At 46.8% G+C, this 20,645-nt stretch overlaps 1 protein-coding gene across 5 annotated transcripts in view; it reads right to left on the reverse strand.

Moving 5' to 3' along the window:
• Positions 1-20,645, reverse strand: part of NRXN3 (neurexin 3) — a 1,308,313-nt gene that overhangs the window by 1,275,889 nt on the left and 11,779 nt on the right. For all 5 annotated transcript variants that reach the window (XM_087818808.1, XM_087818802.1, XM_087818795.1 and 2 more), the window contains exon 2: positions 4,984-5,001. In XM_087818808.1, the coding sequence (XP_087674934.1) occupies positions 4,984-5,001 (18 nt within the window). The remainder of the gene's footprint in view (positions 1-4,983; positions 5,002-20,645) is intronic.

Raw genomic sequence — 20,645 nt, forward strand, 5'->3', positions numbered from 1 at the left:
GGCTCAACTGCTTGGAGCATCACCCTGTACACTGAAAAGTTGCGGGTTCAGTTCCCGGTCAGGGCACACACCTAGGCTGTGGGCTCGTACCAGAGACAACCGATAGATGTTTCTCTGTTTCTCTCTCTCTCTCTCCCCCCCCACTCTAAAATCAATAAACATATCCTCAGGTGAGGATTAATAAAATAAAAACACTGTAATCCAAATCTTATAAAATTTCTGCATCACAAATTATTCTCTTTTTTTGGTTGTTTTCAACTATTTGAAAAGTGAGAAACCATCCTTAGCTGAAAGGCCATGTGAAACGAGTTAGCAGGCTGGATTTGGCCTGGGAGCCTCAGTTTGCAGACCCTGCCCATCCATCCTAAGCTTTCTTATGTATGGAAAGCGCCTGAACAGTGACTGGCCCAGACTCAGTGGTCAGTAAATGTTCATTCCCTTTCCCTTCCCTAAGCTCTTTCTCCCTCCTAACTCCCATGGACCCAGAAGGTGGACATTCCATGCTGTGCCCAGAACCAAGAATTGGGCTTTGGCAAGGTGGGCAGCACCTCCCTCAGTCCACACACAGCCCTGTTGGCTCCAGAGCAGAGGAGAGGCCGGGAATTTCAGGTCAGTGTGTCTTATGCTTTAATGTGCATACAGCTGGGGTCTGTCTGGGGTGAGGCCTGAGATTCTGCCTTTGTAACAAGTTCCTGGGTGAGCTGATGCTGCTGGGTAGGTGGATCACCTCTGAGCAGCAATCTTCTAGGGCAAACCCTCTGTGTCCATAAACACAAGTCAGGCAAGTCAGACGCTGCCTCCTGACTTCGGGTTTAGAAGTGGCCCTCAGGCTGGACTGAGTGACCCCAGGGAGACAGAGCGGGGGCGAGGACAAATAATTAGGTCCCCTCTCCAAGGACGGCCTGAGATGACTTAAACTGAAGGGGGCAGAGATGAAGAGCGGGCAGAGGGAGGCTGGAGCAAAGGCAGCCAGTGGCTTTCAGCTCTGCAGACTTCCTCTGGGCCCTGGCAGACAGGAGCCCCCCTCCCACTCTTGCCGGGGCTCTGACAGACCGAGGCAAGAGGCCTATTTCCTCATCGGGCCTCTGAATAACTAGGGCACTTCCACAAGGTCACAGTTACTCATTTAAATTCCAGCTCTAATCAGCAGGCAGAGCCTGAGAAATTATCCTTTCTGAAGAGAGGCTGTCATTGGAGCATCATAAACAGCCCCTCCTGGCTGGAGAGAGAAGCTGGGGGAGGGGAAGGAGGGGTCTCATAGCCCCAGGCCCCAGACTGTTCCCTGCCTCCAAATACCTCCTCTAATCACCTCTCCCGCCTCCACCTCCAAAGGGCTTCCTCTCCCCTTGGCTGAGAGTTCTGGAACACAGGGGAAGAGGGGAGAGGGTACAGCGGGGCTGGGTCTGTCCCCTCCTGCCCTACAGGGAGACCAATGGCAAATCCCAAATTGCCAGCAGTAGTTCCTGGGATAAGGGCCTGTAGTCCCTTCCAGGCCACAAACGGGTTCCATGGCCTTGGAGATGTGTCTTCCCCTCCCTGGGCCTCAGTTTCCTCCTCTGAAAAGTCAGAGAGCTGCACTCCTTGAACAAGATACCCTCTGAGTCCCAACATGTCCTGGGACCCGAAGACTCACAATGCTCCTGGTGCTGTGGCCACACTTTCTGCTCGACCAATACTTGTGAGGTCCCACCATGTGCCGTGCACCACGCGAGGAGCTAGGAATGCAAATGCGGGTAAGAGGCACCCACAGCTCTGCCCTGGAAATGCCAGGCTTTCAAAGAAAAGGAGCGCAGGCTCTGGAGGCAGGCAGGTCTGAGATCCTGGTCTCGCACCAGCAGCTGATGACAGTGGGCAGTGGCTGAACCTCTGTGAGGCTCCCCTTCCTCACCTGTGGGGAGGATGGCAGCACCTGCCTGGAGGGGTTCATAGGAAACGTCAGATCCGAGGGGGCATGGGAGGTGGCAAAGCTGGGTGGCCCTCGCCTGCAGGTCAGCGCGCCACAAATGCCCATGGCTTCTTCATGATCCTGAACCTCCTTCCCAAAGGCCGGAAGGAGGGGCTGTGGATTTTTCCCACATGGTAGCCCAGTGACATATTGCCTGCCCCTTTTCTCCTGGGTGTCCAGGATACTCTCCGAGTCCCCTGCCCATCTCCTAGACCTTGGGAAAGGCACTGCCTGCCAGGCCCCATCTCTGATTGTGTTTTATGTGGTACTACTTCTAAGCAATCTCCTCTACATGTAAAATTAATAGATGAATCAATCATGCCCATAGTCTTCCCGCAGCCCCTGGGTAAATAGTTACATTAGCTCATAAAATCCCCAATTTGTCTCTCTAAGCGGGAGGAACAATACAGCAGAGAGCCACTGAGGGCCACTTGTTTCAGAGCTGTGGCCCTGCTGGCTCCAGGTTGCCTGGCCAGGGCCTCAGGGAGTGGGGAGGCGGTCCCCTAACCTCAACCAGGGCCCACAGTTCAGGCCGTCTCCTGCTGTATCCAGAGTCACAAGGGAAGACTCTGAATTCATGATTTGCTTCAGGCTCAGAAACCACAAAAAAGCAAGCGGTCAGTGGGGTGACAGGATTGGCAGTCAGCTCCTGACACCTCAAGGGCAGAAAGAAGAGTGTGACACTTAGAATTAGACTGGAATCCCCTCTTGGCCCTGCTACTCAGTAGCTCGGTGACATCAGCACATCACTTAACCTCCTGGCCTCAACTTCCTTGGCAGGAAAATAGAGCGCAGGTGACATACCTCAGAGGGTCATTAAGAGAATAAAATGAGGTAATGGCCGTGAAATTGGAATGGTGCTAGTTATAGATGCTGTTATCTAAGGCAGGCTCGCACTGACCTCCACCCCTTCGAAGAGACGGAGGGGAGCCTATGGGTCCACAGCCCTTCACCCACCAGCTGGTCCACCCAGCACCAATACGGCATCTTTGTGAGAACTGGAAAAAGGCGCCCCGTGGGTAGAAGCAGCCCCATGGCATGGGCTTGGCAAGGGGACTGCACCTGGACGGCAGCCCCGGGAGCGGCTGCACAGGGCATGACACGCACAAGTCTCCGTGGGGACCCTGGGCCACAACTCTGCGGGGAACCAGGAAGAGAAGGGGTGCAGGCAAGTGGCACTTTTACAAATAAAACTTGAAGTGTTGGCCTTATTTCACCATCTCCTTGAGGTATCCGGGAAAATGTCATCTCAGCAGAGAGGCCTCTGACCGCCCTCCATAAATTACAGCTTCACACCCACCTGCTTTGTTTTTTCACATCACGTGGGACAATATGTACCTGACATAGACATATATTATACATATCATGTATGTGTGTGGGGGGCAAACGTAGGTTCACAGTTGTTGATATGGAAAATAATATAATAACTAATAAATAATAATACAAGAATAAACTCTGTGTTCCTCACATACACAACTCTCTCTCTATATATAGTTTCTTAGTTCATTGTCTGCCCCCATCTGGAATAAAAGATCCATGAGGACAGAGAGCCTCTGTTCACTCTTTTAACCCCAGTGCCTGGAAGAGTGCCTGGCACATAGCAGGTTCTCAATAAATACTTGCTGAGTAAGAGATTAACTAAAATATTATCAAATAGATAATACTTGCTTTGGTTCAAACAATTATTTTTAAAGGGATGGGGAGTCGACAGAAGATAAGAGATGGGGAAACCCTGTGTATTAGCTAGAGGTAACTGTACTATTCTCCTGTGTTGTATGATATCTCATATAGGTTAATGATCAGAAAGTCTTAAGTTTGGTTGATTACTTTAGATATTCAAAAATAATTAAGGACAAATTCATTTGGAAAGAGCTCTGCTAATAATAAAAATGCCACACTACCTCTAAGCCAAAATAAACAATAGTCCCATTAGAAAATACTTACCAGATCTTCAATCGCTGAGAATTTTCAGTGATGGGGCCCACTGTGTTCCAATGGAGGGTGCATGGACTTTGGAGTCCCAAAGTCCTAAGTTCAAATCCCACGGCTACTACTGTCCAGCACTGTGACCTTGGGTAGCCTGCTTACCCTTCTGGGCCCTAAATTTCCCTCACATTAAAATGGATATAATAATACCTCTCTTGTACTGATAATATAAGAATTAAATGTTGAAAGGACTAAACAAGAAAATATCTATGGAGATATCTTTTGAAACAATGATACTCCCTTCTCATTTAGTAGAATTATTCTTCTTAACTCAAAGTTCTAGCCAGTTTAGAATGACCTCTAAACCATTCTAAATCATCGAACACTTCTTATCTATAAGTAGTTGAGTACTCTCATGGGAGTCTGTGTGTGCAGACATATATGTGTCTACACACACACACAATGCTTAAAATTAGGACTCTGACTGAGTCTACATTTAAAAAAGAGAAATGCACCATTATCATAAGGATGGTTCTACCATTTGTTCATTGACCAAAAAAATAGTTGTTGTTTTTTACAGTGAGCATGTATTAGTTCCATAACCAAGAAAAGAATATTTCCAATTTCATTGTGGAAAAGCCATTTCTTAGGATAAAAAGAAAGAAACCTCTTTCACCCACATCGTATTTTCCATGCTGAGTGTGTCATATCTTCAGCTTTCAGCCACATGAACCCATAGAAGATAAAAAAATTTATGGAAGACAAAGTGAAATGCTCATTCAGTTGGAGAATATATATCTTAAGAACATCTTTTAAAAATATTTTCAATAAGTGCTCACTTTCTGCTTCTTTGATTCATCCAGAAATATTAATCAGAAGTCAGTGATAGTATAGGCATGGTTTGGAACCACACTCCTTTGATTTCAAAAATCAATACAAATCCATCAATTCAAGGCATCTCTTCTAAACCCTAAATCAATTTTCGAAAAATGCAATGTGTGTAGGTTTGTGTTCCGTTTAGCATCCCCAGGCAAAGGTCTCACTCAGAGTCAAACATGCACAATCTGGCAGAGGGCAATTTGCACGGCAGCTGTGCAGACACAAAGACTCACCTGGACCTTGGCTGACATCTGTGGCAGCATTTTCAAAAAGAGGGAAAGGGAGAGGAGAGAAAGGGAGAGAAAAAGGAAGAAGAGCGTTAGCAGCACACACACACACAATGCAATGTGCCCTTGCATGACTGTCAAGTTCATGCAAGACCCCAGAGGTGCTCAGCTTCTGAGCACCTAATTCCACCTTCACCCAAAAACCACCCATGCAAGCCGAGGGGCCGAGCTCCCTTTTCACTGTGCATGTAGCAAGAGAGGTGAGCTTCACATCTGTCCGGAAAGACAACATCCTGGAATCAGATAGGGCTCCAAAGAGCCAAGCAGACTGGAATCCTGCAAGAATATCAGTTAAAATATTCTGGTTGATTTCTGCATACCAATGCCCAAGCCAGTCCTCCGTCCCTCCAGTTACAGAACACTGGACATGAAGTCAAGCGAGGTTTCCCAGGAGAGAGAAAAACATAGTAATAAACCACTCCCTTGAGGAGCAAGGAAAAAGAGGCAGAAGAATTAAGAGTGGGCTGCAGCACTGTTCATCACATAGGACTGAAGGACACAGGATCACAAAGCGTTCATAATTCCCGCCTTCCCCAGTATTCCCAGCGACCATTCTTCATCACAGACAGTTGTGTGTGTGCCTGAGATTGTGTGCTGAGTGGGTCATTTGCCAGACAAATTGAAATTCTGTCTCCCCCTCCAATTTTTTCCTTGCTTTCACCCCATCAGTAATTATAGGAATTGCCATTTGAAATCACTTTTGATATCTGCAAATAAACATCCAGCCCTGGGAAGGTTGATATTTGAATTAAGCCAATGAACTTTCAAAAACAAAAAACAGTTCACTCCCCATCATCTCCATGAACACAATCTCCTCCTTCTACCCTCAAATGTAAAACAGAATCATGCTAGAGAAGCCAAACTAAGAGCAGCCCAAAAGCATAATTAAACCCCCTGGATCCAACCTTGAGGACACACTACAGCGAGGAGAAGGAACTGGGGGCTGCTTCAGGAAACACTGGCCCTCCAGGCAATCCTGGGTGACTCACTTAGGGTCACTGAATGGTGGGTCGGGGATATCCATATACATTATCTACTTTAATTCATTTTTGTTAAGATGAAGATAATGAAGTCAATAGGCTTGCCCAAAGTTACCCAACTAGTTCAGGGTCAGAGCCTAGAAAAGACCCTACATCTCTTGAATCCCACCCAGTTCAACATTCTTTCAACAGAAACTCAAGTCCCTCAAGGGCATATGGAACCCAAGTTCAGTTTGCAGGCTCAGTGAGCACACTGAAGCCATAAGAGAGCTGGGTAAATGCCTCCCAGCTACCCCATGAGTGGGTCATGGGTTATCCTCTGTGCCTCTAATTTGCTGCCATCGAATTTGTGAAGTTCCAGCAAGTTCTTTAGGGCTCTTGCCCCAGAAAAATCCAGGCGCTGACCTGACAGAGCTATGCCTCAGCATCTGGGAGGGGCAGGCCCACACCAACAGCTGAGCATTTCTCCAGCCCACACCCTGTATTCCCTAGAAGCCAGACCTGCCCAAAGAGACTTCTAAAGAGCTCTGAATCATTCTTCAGCCACACCCCCTTTCAGGATTTCTGGTGAGTTGTTAGATTTAGGGGTGGAGTGGCAGCAGGGAGAAAGAAGAGGGGCAAAATAGAAGAGGTGGGAAAAGAAAACATTCTCTGTAAATAACTAAGCAGGGCCATTAACTATGCCTGATGGATTGCCTAGAATAGCAGTCGTTAAACTACCCCTTCATTAAGCAGGGTATCAAGCCATTTCCATGTAGTCGAGTTCAGTGGTGGGAATGTCAATACCATTGTTCACAGAAACATGCTCTTTGGAGGTACCAAGACCCAAGGGAGACAGGATTCCTTAGAATCCCAAAGTTCTTTCAATACTAAATTGCCCAATTGGGCATTGTGGTTACAATCTTAAATTCTGGAGACAGACAGGTCTGGGTTCAAATTCCAGTCTGCTCGACGGCCTTGGGTCAATCAGTAAACTCTCTCTGAGTCTTTTCCTCAGCTATAAAATGGGAAGATAACACAGCCTCCCTCATGGCAGTGTTATGAAAATTAAATGAGATTAAATACATGTAAAGCACTTAACTCAGTACAAGGCAAACACTGCATAAACATTAGTTGCTCTGATTATTTTCATTTTGAATTACCACAGACAGAATTACCAAAAAATGTTGACCAGATGGCTCCCTGGAAATGCCAAGAGACAATAGAAATTAAGTTGTAGTTCTTTTGGTGAACCCAAGATTTGGGTTCAACTCTTCTACTTAGGAGTGAAACCTTCTGCTCCAGCCCTGCCCTCCCCTCGGTGGTCTCCTCCACCCCTTTTCTCAGGGGGAAGGGGGCAAGCAGGGGTTAATGGATTCTGGGTGAGCAGAAGCAGGAGACAAAACAAATTCCAATCTTATTTCCTGTGTCTTCCTTCCTCAGACCTTAATTTGGTTCAGTTCTAGTCCTGTGCATAAAGAATCCAGCATCTCTTCTTGCAGAAGAGAGCCAACGAGGCCACCAAGAAACACCCCTGTTAGCAGGGTCCAAACCCAGCCCCTGGCTGTGGCACCAACTTAGGGGCAGTTCTGAGCATTATGTCCAATTTGAGGAACAGAGAGACACTATATCACCTGGCCCCTGGCCCAAGAAGCAGTGATTACCTGGATCTCTGCATTCAATTCTGACCAACAGGTTGAAATGACAAAGGCAGGAGTGGAATGGGGAGGGTAGACATAAGGTGGGGATCAGAGCTTCAATACCCGTCTGCTGTACTATCTGACCAGCATCCTTTCCCTGCTTTTTATAGCAAGCCCCAGTTATCTTCCAGAGAACCAACCCCCTTTCCTACTCTTAATCCATATGGCTTTGTAGAGATGACTTCCACCCCCACCTGAGCTCTAAGGGGAGGCATGTGACTCAGACCAGGTCATGGAATCCATGGCTCGATTGCCAGGATTCAGGCTGTGTGACTTTGTACCTAAGCTTTCTGTGTTTCAGTTTCCTTCTCCATAAAATGGTGGTGATAATAGTTCCTACCTCCTAAGGTGGTTGTTGTAGGAGCTTAGAACACTACCTAGCATATGGAAAGCCCTCAGTCAATGTTAGCTGGTAATTTGGTTACCTTCATATAGGAGAGGACAAGATTATTAAAACAACACAAAAACTCGTCTGATGGTCACACAGCAAGAAAGTCTGTCCTAGGTAGGATGTAGCTGCGGTGGTTCTGGCTCCATGCCTTGCACCCTGCCATTTCCAAGGCAATCATCCCCAGAGGGCCCTCTGTGTGTGGGTAATATTGATATACAGCCTGGGGGTCTATGTATGGGGGAGCAGCATTGGGCCCCAATACTGTCCAGAGGAAATATATATATGTAAATATCTATGTATATCAAATTTTAAATAGATTAAAAAGTGGGAGCAAATTGCAGAAGAAAAGGCAGTTGACAACCAGATGTGATTGATCCAGGGAAGAAGGCATCCTCAGCCCTGCCAGCCCTTCCCAGCTCCCTCCTGCTGTTTTATTTTCTCACACTGCTGGGCCTGTGGTTTTGTAGAGCGCCATTGCATTTAAATCTATATTCTATTTCTCTCCTAGAAAATAGGTCAGACCCAAGACAGAGTTCATCAGGTGGGGTCCCGGAAGGCTTAGCTGGGCCTTGCCTGCAGGAAGCAGAACGCCCCATGTTCCCCAAAGCTCCTCCAGGGACATAGGGGAGTGTGTAAGTAGCAAGTGGGGGAATCTTGGGCTCCTGCCCCTTGAGGTGATCGAGTCCAAATGTGGGGTGGCAAGGGAAGGCTCCCCAGGCTAAGCTAAACTCTGCAAGTGCAACAGCACCAGATGGAGGGTCTTCCCCCTCACCCTCCCAACTCTCACCCCTGCAGTTAGGAGAACCAAATCTCCCCAAACTGCAGGGGATTCTTTCCTTTGAACTTTATAATAACTGTGCTGACCATATGCACTTGTGGCTGAAGCTGCTGAGCTGCTGTAAGTGCCCATGGGGTCCTGAGCGGAGGTAGGAATGCCCGAATTTACTTTTTCCCAGGGGGTGAAGGCAGAGAGAGAAACGAGGGGTACCTCTCTTGGGTGGCTCCCCTGCCCCTGGTTCGGGTATGGCATTCCTAACAGAGGTGGCTGCAGGCTGGGCCAGAATTTGTTTTCATCAGGAATTCCCCCCCCCTTTTTTTTTTTGAGCACCTGCTATCTACCAAGGGCAGTGTAAATGCCAGAGCTAAGAGGGTGGGAGAGGGAAGATGCCTGGTTATGTGAGCCAGGCCTTGGCCCGCCTGTCATGACAGTAGAAGCAACTAACACTAATTGAGCAGGTCCTGCCTAGAGCCTGTGCATTTGCCATTTCCCTGCCCGAACAGCCTTTGTCAGGCACATGTGAGGCTGTTCTTCACTTTCTTCAGGTATCAAATCCTTTCCTACTTCCTCAGAAAGGCCTTCAGCCACCTTTCCTTCCCCTGCTTTTCCTCTCATCGTGGCGCTAATCATGATTTGACACTATTTGTGGGGTCTATGTTTTTATTAAAACACAAACGGTGAGAAAAGAAGTATTGTCTGTTTCATTAAATACCTGTGTACCCAGAGTTTAAGCAGGGTCTGGCCTATAACAGGTGCTCAGCAATATGTATTGAATGGTGACAACGTCATCTCAATTGATACAATTCACTGAGAAGAATTCTATTAGTATCTCCATTTACACTTGAGACGATTGAAGCTCAGAGTAGTTAAGGCATGTGCCTGTGGGCAGAGGGGCAGAGCTGGGATTGGACTCCGGATCTAGCTTCATCCCCTGACTACATTGGGAAACCCTGTTTTGTTTGCTGTTGGCCTTATTATCACGTGGCTTGTCTCCATATGGAGCAAAGGTGGAATCTGGCAGCTCTAGAGACAAGAGAGCAGCCTATTTCCTGCTAATTCTACAAAATTTCCTGGGAAGGCTCTCCTTGGTTTGGCTTAGGTCACATGTCTATTCCTGAGCCAATTACTGTGTCGAGCATCACACGTTGGAGGGTGAATGTGGCAATAAAATGGGATAATGTCTATACGCCCCTGGCACAAAGCCATACTGGGCATAAAAAGCTCACATTTATTGAGCATCCTCTGCATGCTGGGCCCTGTACCAAGCTTTCTATCCATCTTAATTCTCACCACAACCCTAATAGGTGGGAACAATTTTCATCCCATTTTACAGATGAGGAAACTAAGACCCAGAGGCTCTGTCATTACTGACACCTCTCATACTCAGAGTAGAACATCAGATAAATTGTCTCAAACCAGGGCAGGTACTCACCAAGCTACAAACCAGGGGTTAGAATACTGGGCCCCTCCCAGAAGTGAGAGAAAGGCACAGCCCAGGACGGAGGAAAGGAGTCAAATGCAATCCGATAGGCCTGGGTAACTGGAGCCCCTGCCCTGGGCTATGTGCTTTACACGGGCCTGTTCTTGACCCTTCTGCAGCCACATCTCACTCCAGGAACTAAGGAGGCCACAGGGCCAAATGGATGTTCCCACCCAGAACCAGCAACGCCTGCCATGACCCCTTGTACAGGACACGCCGGTACTCGGAACTCTTGCCCAAACTCCCCCAATCCACATGGGCCTGGACCTCTTCCCCGGCCCATTCTTTCAAAAGCAGCGCAACCCGCTGCTCTGTGTGCTCTAGTGTCAAGAAATGGCCAAGGAGAGGCCGTGAGCAGGAGCTGTGGACTTCTGCAGGCTGGGTGTCCACACAAATGTGGGCCTTCAGTGTGCTGGAGGCAGGGAGAGGGGAGGCTGCCCAGGGGCCTCTGTGTATATTCTTGCCCCAGGCCCACAAATATCAAGGCAGGCCTTCCACTGAGAATTACACCCGCCTACAACATTAGAAGAGAGAAAAAGAGAGAAAAGGCAAAGCCTGCATCGCCCAGCGGCCCACCCTTTCTTATCCCTGGGGGGAATGAGCACAAGGTCCTTCCCTTTCTTTCAGGAACAAATGCAGAAACGATCTTTTTAGTTGGGAGCTAAAGCAAACTTCCAGCGGTGAAGGGGCTGGGGTGCCTGCGTTCTGGGGCGCTTTCCGGCTGTGTCTGAGCTCTTCAAACACAGGAAGAGTTGTCTCTCCACAAAAGGCCAGGTGGTGTTAGCTTCATCCCCGACACGGAGCCCATTTATCCGCCTTTGTAGAAGACTGAGCCCCCTAAGCCGTGGTGCTGTTTGCTTTTGTTCTTTGATGCTAATAACTCCAGATCGCAGGCTGGAGAGGAGGGGTAGCTGCTGTGTCAGGTGCCAGCCAGCCTGGGAAGACAGCAGCCGGGAGAGGAGCAGCAAGGAGCAAGGATGGCACTGTGGGCGCGGTCACTGCTGTGCCCGAGCACCTGAGGGGCTCCAATGTACACGCAGTGGCTCGGGCTGGAGGAACCAGAGCTCCACTGGCAGTTGGGGGAAGAGGCAGCTTACCTATTACAGATAAAATCAGATCAGTGCAGACAGCACTTTTTAAATTTTGTTATGCTTTAGGGGTTCAGTGCAGACATGGGGCTAAGGCAAGCTGGGGTTTGAATCCTGGCCTGGCCACTTGTTGTTAAAAATGTTTTTGTCAATTTCTTAGCTTCACCTTCTTCAGCTGCCTGGGAATAGTGGTAGGAGAGTCGGTTCTGCCAGCAAGGTGTAGAGAATGCGTACGCGTTTCTAAAAGTCACTGCGCTCTGCAAGATCGCGCAGCAACAACCACAGGGCTTATAGGAAAAGTGGGGCTGGGGCGCAAATTCCCAAAACATCACCAGTGACACATAATAAAGATAGTAAAAATAACTGTCACTGTTATCGTTCTTAATTTCTCCTATGTCCGTGTCTTCAAGAGCAACAACTGTGTTGTGCTTTGGTATCTTCCTGTGTCCCTTAGCAGACTGATTCAAGCTCCTGCTGGCACGGAAGAATGACAGACTACAAGTTTAAAAAACCTTGTTTCATACTTGTAAACTGGAAATGACACCAAAATAATTGGGGGTTTACTGTTCAATGCTTTCCATGTATTAGTTCATCCTATCCTCACAACAGCTCTATGAATTCATGTACATGATTCGGCCCCTAAAAAGTTAAATAAAAATGAAAGCTAGGAAACCATTTTATATGTGTTAAATGGTTAAGAAACACATAAATGCTACAATAAGTAGAGCACTTGAAAAAGACCTGAAGTTGGCTCACAGAAATGGGAAGCTCGTGAGTTGTATGAAGCCGCGAGAGGAGGGTCATCTGAACTTGGACCGGAGTGGCTCATAACACACATGGCAACGGAAGGAGCTGGCATGTTGAGGTGCGTGCGTCCTGTGTATTCCTACACAGCTTGATTCATCTGGCTGCAGCTCTCTGCCTTCACCTAGTGTTTCTCATGGATGAAATCATGCATACTCAAAAACGAAATTATTATTCTCAAATAGTTCCCTAATATATTAATCACATTGGAACAAATTTTCACTTTTAAAACACGCATCACAGCAGAACTGACTGTACCTAATTTTTATGACTGTTAGGATCAAATGAGATGATCTATATAAAGTGCTTAGCACAACACCAGGCACAGAGTAAACATTCAATAAAAACTTACTGAAAATGTTAACACTAGTGTCTCTGCTCACTTGTTGACACACAAACTGAAAGTGCCAAGTTGAGCTTCTACTGAGCTATTTAAGCCTTGCAAACAAAAGGCATCTCTAGCTAAATAATACTTCCCTGACTTAGGTCATGAGGTTGGCACCTACAATAGGCTCCTGCCCAATAGGACGAGAGCTTCAGAAAAATCTTCATAGCAGATGGTCACTGCCAGGGGCCAGGGTCCAAATGCCATCTCCCTGAGTAAAGAAATGGATGCTGACCTCCCTAACTAAGCATGGCCCACCGGGGAGAGAGGTAGACACTGCAGCTCAGAGGGTACCAGGAAATCAAGAGGGAAACTGATCTAAATGATAGGCTGTCCCGCCATCTAGTAAAAGATAGAGGAACAGAGCACAGGAGGGGCAACCCACATGTTCCAGCAACAGCTTAGACGCAGACATCTTCAATTTCCCTGCCCCCCGCAGATAGCACAGGGCTCTGTAGTCAGGAAGAATTGGGTAAAACTTCTGGCTCTTCCACACACTATGTATTTGATCTCGGGCATGTTAACTATCCTCTCTGAGCCCTTACTTCCCCATCTGTAAAATGGGGACAATCTACATACCTGGTAGGACTGATGTAAGGGTTATAAGGAACTAAAGCATGTAAAATTATGACCCAAAAGACAAGCGCAGGGATCACTGTCCATTACAAGCTGCTATTTACTGAAGACCTCCATGTGTCATTACACAGATCGATGTTGAGGGACAGTGCTAGACGCTAGGGTAATGGCAGATGAACAATTCAGGCAAGAATCCCGCACTCTTGGAGCTTCAAGTCTAGCTGGGGAAATGGGCCACAAATAACCAGACAATTAGCTATTTAATTATTATTGTGACCAGTGCCATAAAGTTGTACAGGATCCTCTGAGGCTCAGATGAGAGAAACAGATCCAAGACAAGGGAACTGACATGTGTACCCAGCTGGACAGTGTTGAAGCTGAAACCAGAATTCCAGTCACCTGTGTCCCAGTTCACTGCTGTTCCCACTGGGCCACAGTTGGGGCACCAGTGCCTAGACAGGGGTCTAGGAGAAAAACCCAGTACAAAGAGTATAGTGGTGGCCACATCTCTGCAGCTTCCATAGAGGACCAAGAACATGAACTTAGAGACTTCGCCATCTTCCTGGGTACTCGCTCATGCATTATAATGACGGGAAATGGTTTCAGCTGCCTTAGGGTGGGGGCCCAAACATTAGGGCCTTCAACAACAAAACAACAAGGAAGAAAGGAGAGCCTCCCCCAGAACCAGTTAGAAAGGACAGGGAACGGGGCTGTAGACCCACCGCACAGGCTGAGCTCTAAGCTATCTGCTGTACTTTGCTGGAGAATTAATCACACAAATCCTTTGATAAATCCATGGCTGTTATTAGACAACACTAATATCCCCTGAGAGTAATCCACACAAATACACCAAGGCGGGGGGGGGGGAATCCCAAGTGGCTGGGACACACACCACTCTCACGTTCTCACACAACCACACACGAACACATGCATGGGCACTGCCAGCCCCCAGACGTCTGTCCCAGCAGCACCCTTGGCCTCTGCCCTGATTGCTTCAGGCAAGGAGAGTAAACTGAGAGAGGAGCCAACAACGCCTGATTCCCTGTCCCCAACTCTGCCACTGACCTAATTCTCCACAAGAGAGGATTTCTCCTTGTTGGTCCTGCTGTTTGTAAATCACGCCCAGTGCACATACAGCCTACGGCGCCTGGCTGGGAAGCAGGGAGAAGCCAAGGGGCTTCGAACTGCGGCCCCAGCTGCCATGTCTTAGGGAGGAGGGTCAGTGGAAATTCTGTTAGGCTCTGAAGAAGAGTTGAGGGGCAGAGGCTAGGAGGAGGCAGGCACACCATCAAGATGACCCCAATATCGTATTCTTGCCCTGCCCTTCTCTGAGCTAGAGGAGCTGTGCATTCTAAAACGACCCAAGAGAACTCTGCTGCTAACTTCACCTATGACCTTGGGTCCATTTCTTAATCCTGGGTCAATGATGTCTCTAAACAACACAAGATATTTTGACCCTGATGCTGTGACCTCTCCTATATGTTTTGTACCTGCTTTAAAAAAAAAAAAAAAAAAACACTCAGGAAAGAGACTGGCTTTAGTTGTAGGAAGTGATTCTTTGAACTGCAAAAATTGACCTGGAAAAAAATTAGACCTGTCAGGGAAAAAAAACACAAAATGGAACTGACAGCAGCTAAGCATGCACATGGTGAAATTTGTTATTGACTAAAACATTGAAGGAAGCATAAAACATTCACGACAAAATTTAGATCAGCAAATGTGACGTGAGAAAATTGGATGTGGTGGGGGAATGGCCACAGAAGGACATCGCAATGGGGGAAGCTACACAGGCAACATCTCACAGGCGCACAAAACAGCTGATCATGAACCAAATCTTCACTAGAGACACACGGAGTGGAATTGATCTCGTTCAAAAGAATTCCTCAAGATACAAATGAATTGGAAAAATAAAATGTGGTTTAACTATGCTGAAGAGCCCGGCTGGGCGTGGCTCAGCGGTTGAGCGTTGACCTAGGACCCAGGAGATCAGGGTTCGATTCCTGGTCAGGGCACATGCCCAGGTTGTGGACTCGATCAATGGCTCTCTCATCACTGATGTTTCTGTTTCTCTCTCTCTCCCTCTCTTTTCCTCTCTCTGAAATCAATAAAGATATATTTTTTAAAAAACTATGCTGAAGAGAAAATGAACTGAGGAATTATGAGCCTCACATTGTTTGCTTCTGAAAAACATTCCCTTGATAAAAATGTTTCAGTGCTTGTCTAATCCTGATTATACCAACATAGAGTTAGAAGGTCTCAGGGTCAAAGTGTGCAATCAAAACACCTTGGTAAATGCTGAAGGAAAATAAAGTATGAGGTCTTAGAGGTCCTGTCCAGTGGCAATGTTTTTCTGATAAAAGATCAAAATAGAAAGTGAATAAAATTCCCCAAATACTTTACTCCTAGGGAGAAGACAGCAAAAGAAGCCAGCGATTGCCTGCAATGATGATACTCAGACTAAGAGATTGTATTTACCTATAACATGCTTAAAGCAACTTTGGAAACTAGCATAGGATAACTAGATTTTTATTTGGCCAGGAAAGAATAAAAACCCCAAATTGACCCTTTGTATTACCATATTTTCTTAAAAATGAAAGGCATCGGCTGGCCGACATGGCTCAGCTGTTGAGCATCGACCTATGATCCAGGAGACTGTGGTTCGATTCCCAATCAGGGCACAGGCCCGGGTTGCAGGCTCGATCCAGAGCGCGTGCAGGAGGCAGCCGATCAATGACTCTCTCATCATTGATGTTTCTCTCTCTCTCTCCCTCTCCCTTCCTCCCTCTGAAATCAATAAAGATATATGAAAAAAATTTAAATGAAAGGCATTTAAGACCCCCCAAAATAAAAGGGCATGATATCAGAATTTTTTTTAATGTGGTTTTATAATGAATTTCCTACACTATGTTCATTTTTCTTGTTTTCCTGAAGAATGGTAAAACTAGCCCCTTTGTGTGTCTGTCCTCCTAGGTTGAGGGTAGATTTGGGAGTCTCTCTGTGCTTCAGTCTCCTTGTCTAAAATGGAGATAAAAGGTAAACCTATTCACATAGTGCCTGAAACAGTAAGTGTTTGATAAATGTTAGGCGATTCGGGATCAAACTGATACCTAGACTCAGATTATACCCCTACTCCTCCAGACTGAGAATTTATTAGACAGCCTGGAATATAAATGACCCTGGTAAGAAGAGCTGAAGAGCATGGATTGGTCAGGACAACCCCTATTCCTCTTCACGTACCAAGAAAACCCATAGTGGCAGGTGGGAAGACCTGGGAGGGCAGGTCCTAGCTGAACATGAGCACTAGGAAGAAGGGCAGCTTTTTGGAAACGCTCAAGCCGATTTCTGGGCTGTGGGTAGGACTCGTGCTGTTAGGCTACTTGAGGAACAAGCCCCTGTAGGCTGGCCTCAGATGACAATCACTGTGGCCTTCTTGTTTCAGAACCTTTCATCTTCACCTTCTCTACCAGCAGAGAATGGGGTTGGGTCCTGATGGCCTCAGGAGCCACTGTTTCATGCCAGATTGAAGACGGGGCAGAGTGAGGTGAGCGAGAGCTCCGTCTCCACGTCAATCGCCCAGGCCTGTTTCCTAAGCAGTGACGGCTTCCTCTCTTCAACTGCAGTCCCCTCATCTATAAAATCAGGGAAACAACAGCAAAACCTCCTGGTTGAAGTGGTTGGGAGAATTAAAGGAAGTCACGTTTGAAAGCACCTACCCCAGTGCCTGGCACGTAGAAATCACTTCATGGGAATTAGTTCATCACCATCATTGTTATTAAATTTAGTCCACCAAAATAAGCAGGTGATAAATCTGAAGATTCCCATGAAATTAAGGTGGCACCTTTGAGGCTAAACCCAATAATATGACTAGAGGTGGGCACTAAGCTAACCTCAGCCCTAAGTCCACCAGCTCCACGTCTGATCCTCGGCCGGCAAACTCAGGCTGGGAGAGCTGGCCTGAGAACTGGGTCCAAAAGAAGCCCTGGAACCCTATGATTCCTTGGAGTGTCTTAATCACACCCCTGAACTTCACAGAGTCTTTGCTCTGCTAGGTATGAAGAGGCCACTGTTACTCTATGTTTCACCTTTCAAAGCAATTAACGATTGCGTGGTTAATGAAGCATGAAGGTGTCTTGGTCATCACTCTGCGCCCAGGGCTTGTGGCACACAGTGGGCCCTCAGTAAGTGTCTGCTGTCATTGTACGGGATGGAAAGAAAGACTTTTCTAGAAACATCTCCGCGTTTCAGTAAGAGATTCCCTATGAGCATGCATGCTCACGTCGCCTCCATTTCTTGGTTCCAATTACACGCCAGCTGGGCCCCTAACACCTCAATTCCTTCTGCTTAGAAAAATGTTCAAAGGCGTTCCCCTTTCTCCCGAGGCTCCCCGTTCTGACTTACGCTGGATAAGCAACTTCAGATTGCTGAACAGCAATAAACAACACAGCTGCGTGAAAACTCCCGTGTCCTGAAATTCCTGGAAAACGAATGCACAGCAAGCAGTCGGGACATGCGCCGGCCCCCACCCCAGCCCTAGAGAGGCGGAAACAGGAGGAAGGCAGCCAGCAGACAACCAGAGCTGAACCTCGATTTCCTTAAGAAAGTATTTTGCTTTCTTTCCAAGCACCCCAGCCCTGGGCAGGGATAGAGAAACCACAAGTGGATTAATTACTAGCACTTATATCACCAGCTGCTGAGCCAGGGGCTTCTGTGCCTCCGTTATGGGGGATCTGGTTCTTTCAGCTCACAGGGACTGGAGCCAGAGGACTCTCTCCCCCAACACCAGGAGAAGGGGTTTGGCTTCGAGCTCAGCATCAGTGCTGGTACCCCAGAGAATTCAATACCCAGTTCTAAGAAAAGTGTATCGAAGGCATTTCATGTTTAATGTCGTGGTCTCAAAGAAAAGCAAAGTGGAAATCAGAATGCCAACTTGCTGATCTTGGGCAAGTCACCTCATTTCTCTGGGTTTGTATCTTTCAGATCACTGATCAGCTTCTGATGCTCTAGGAGCTAGAAACAGTCACGAGGACATCCAAAATCCTTCAGGTCCGTCATCGGTACATGAGACTTAAGTTTCTATTTGCAGAAGTTTTCTCAAATTTCTATTTGTAGAAATTTTCTCAATTACCTCACTAAATTGAAGGTAGAAGAAAGGCCAATGTTAATAGTCTTTGAAACTAAATTATATAAATTTTGATGCCATTTTATTGCATTCAAATGCATGCTCCAACTTCACGCAGGCTAAGAAGGTGTACTCTTTCATTGTCTGACCACTGGAGAATTTTAAGGAACTTTCTTCTGTTCCTAGTTTCCTTCTACAACTCTGGTCATCTGCTTTAATCTATCTCATGGATTCCTTTTCCTTTACTATACTAAATATTAAGGTTCCCACAGGTTTCCAGGTCACCCTTCTCCACTTTTCAATTATGCTCCTTGCCTGGACAACCTCACCCATGTGCAAGCCTTCCCTCACTCCCTAGAACAACAATGCTGACATCTGCGCCCAGCCCTGGCCTCTTCCCTCACACAACCATTGCCCCTACCTGCCTCTGCCCATCTCCCTGCAGGTGTCCTACAGCCTCTGAAGAGAAGTCAGGACATAGACAAACCAAAATTGATTGTTACCTTCCCCCCATCTTCACCCCAAATCCGCTCCTCCCACTGACTTTCCTGTTCTAGTTATACCTACAACCAGAGGAGCATGTTATCAAAGCTTTTCCTTTCCCTTTTCAATAACAGTAATTGGTAATCAATAATAATTTGTAATAATGGCTAATATTCACTGAATGCTTACTCTGTACCAAGCATTGTTCTAAGCATTCTATGTGCTCTAGCTCATTTAAATCTCATGGCAATCCTAAATGATGAGCACTATTATTCCCGTTGCACAGATGGCAAAAGTGAAACACAGAGAAGTTAAGTCCTTTGCCCCAGTTTGCACAGCTAGTGTGTGTCAGAGCCAGGCAGTCTGAGCCAGATCACACTAAAAGTCACAGCCTTCCCAATTATTGAGTTTCTCTCCTTAACATCTCTGCAGTTGGCATTTCTTCCATCACTAGGACAGTCTCTTCTCTCACCAAAACCACACAATAGCCTCTCCTGGCCTCCCTAATCGCCAGCCAATCCATTGTGCAAACTTCCCCTAGAACCATCTTTCTAAAGTTCAAATCTGACTTTCACTACTCAGCTGAAAAACTTCTGAGGACTCCCAATTGAAGAAAGAAATAATGTCCAAAACCCTTACCTAGTGTTTAAAACACCCTGCTTGACTCCTTTTATTACCCTCCATAGTCCTCAGTCCTCCAAACCAGCCACATTAATACAGCAAACTACTAGAAATAGCATCCTGCTGGTTCAGAGGGTTGCCCTGAAGGCCCCTTCCTCCCAGTTACTAAATAAAGCTCCCAAGTCCAGCCCAAGAGTTTGCACTGTTGGGTGTCCTCCTGACCCCACCCAGGCAGGTGGAACACTCCCTTGCGAGCTATCCTACATTCTACCTAGTGTATTAGCAGCGCCAATGTGTTCTGAACCTGTTTCCCTAACAGGCTTCCCAACTAGACCATAAGCACCTCAAGGGCAGGGACCACACCAGTATATAAGAGGCACTCAATCCATGAATATTAGAAGAATGAACTTATTCCAATAAACAGGTGGCCTAGTCCAACAAATAGACCATTATACATCACTGACTACTTTGCTAATGCTTGAAGATATTTCAAAGTCCAGTTACTCCAGTAAGTAGCATGACTTCTATGCTAAAAGAAGCTCTGAAATAGTAGTCCCAATTAACCCATCCTAAGTTGCAAATATCCTAAGTTGGAAATGCATTTAATACACCTAACCTACCAAATATCATAGCTTAGCCTAGGATACCTTACATGTGCTCGAAACACTTACATTAGCCTGGAGTTGGGCAAAATCATCCTACACAATGAACACACTGTAGTGTATCGGTCGTTTACCCTCATGATGGCAGGCCAACTGCAGCTGCCCAGCATCTCAGGAGAGTATTATACTGCATACCGCTAGCCCAAGAAAAGACCAAAATTCAGGATTTGAAGTATGGTTTCTACTGAATGCTATTACTTTCCCACCATTGTAAAGTCAAAAAAGTCATAAAGGGAACCATTGCAAATCAGGGACCATCAGCACTAGTAATTCCGAACAATGAGGCCTCAGAAAGAGGAAGGTGTGACCGCAGTACCTTCCTATGGGGCCCTCCAAAATCACCTGGCCAGGTGGGCCATGACCACCAGACACAGGGCTGAAGCAGAGTAGAGGAGCCCAGCACACACCACTGGCATCAGGAATACTTTTGGCAGCAGCCTCCACCTGAAAGCTGCAAGCCCCAAGGGTGAGGAATTTCAACAGGAAGCCAAGAGTAACTATAACTGATTAAAGAAGGAGAAATGCAGACTTAAGTGGACTCCAAACCTTTCTGACCAAACTC

This window comes from Miniopterus natalensis, chromosome 1 (assembly GCF_054644295.1).
Source record: "Miniopterus natalensis isolate mMinNat1 chromosome 1, mMinNat1.hap1, whole genome shotgun sequence".
NCBI classification, from domain to species: Eukaryota; Metazoa; Chordata; class Mammalia; order Chiroptera; family Miniopteridae; genus Miniopterus; species Miniopterus natalensis.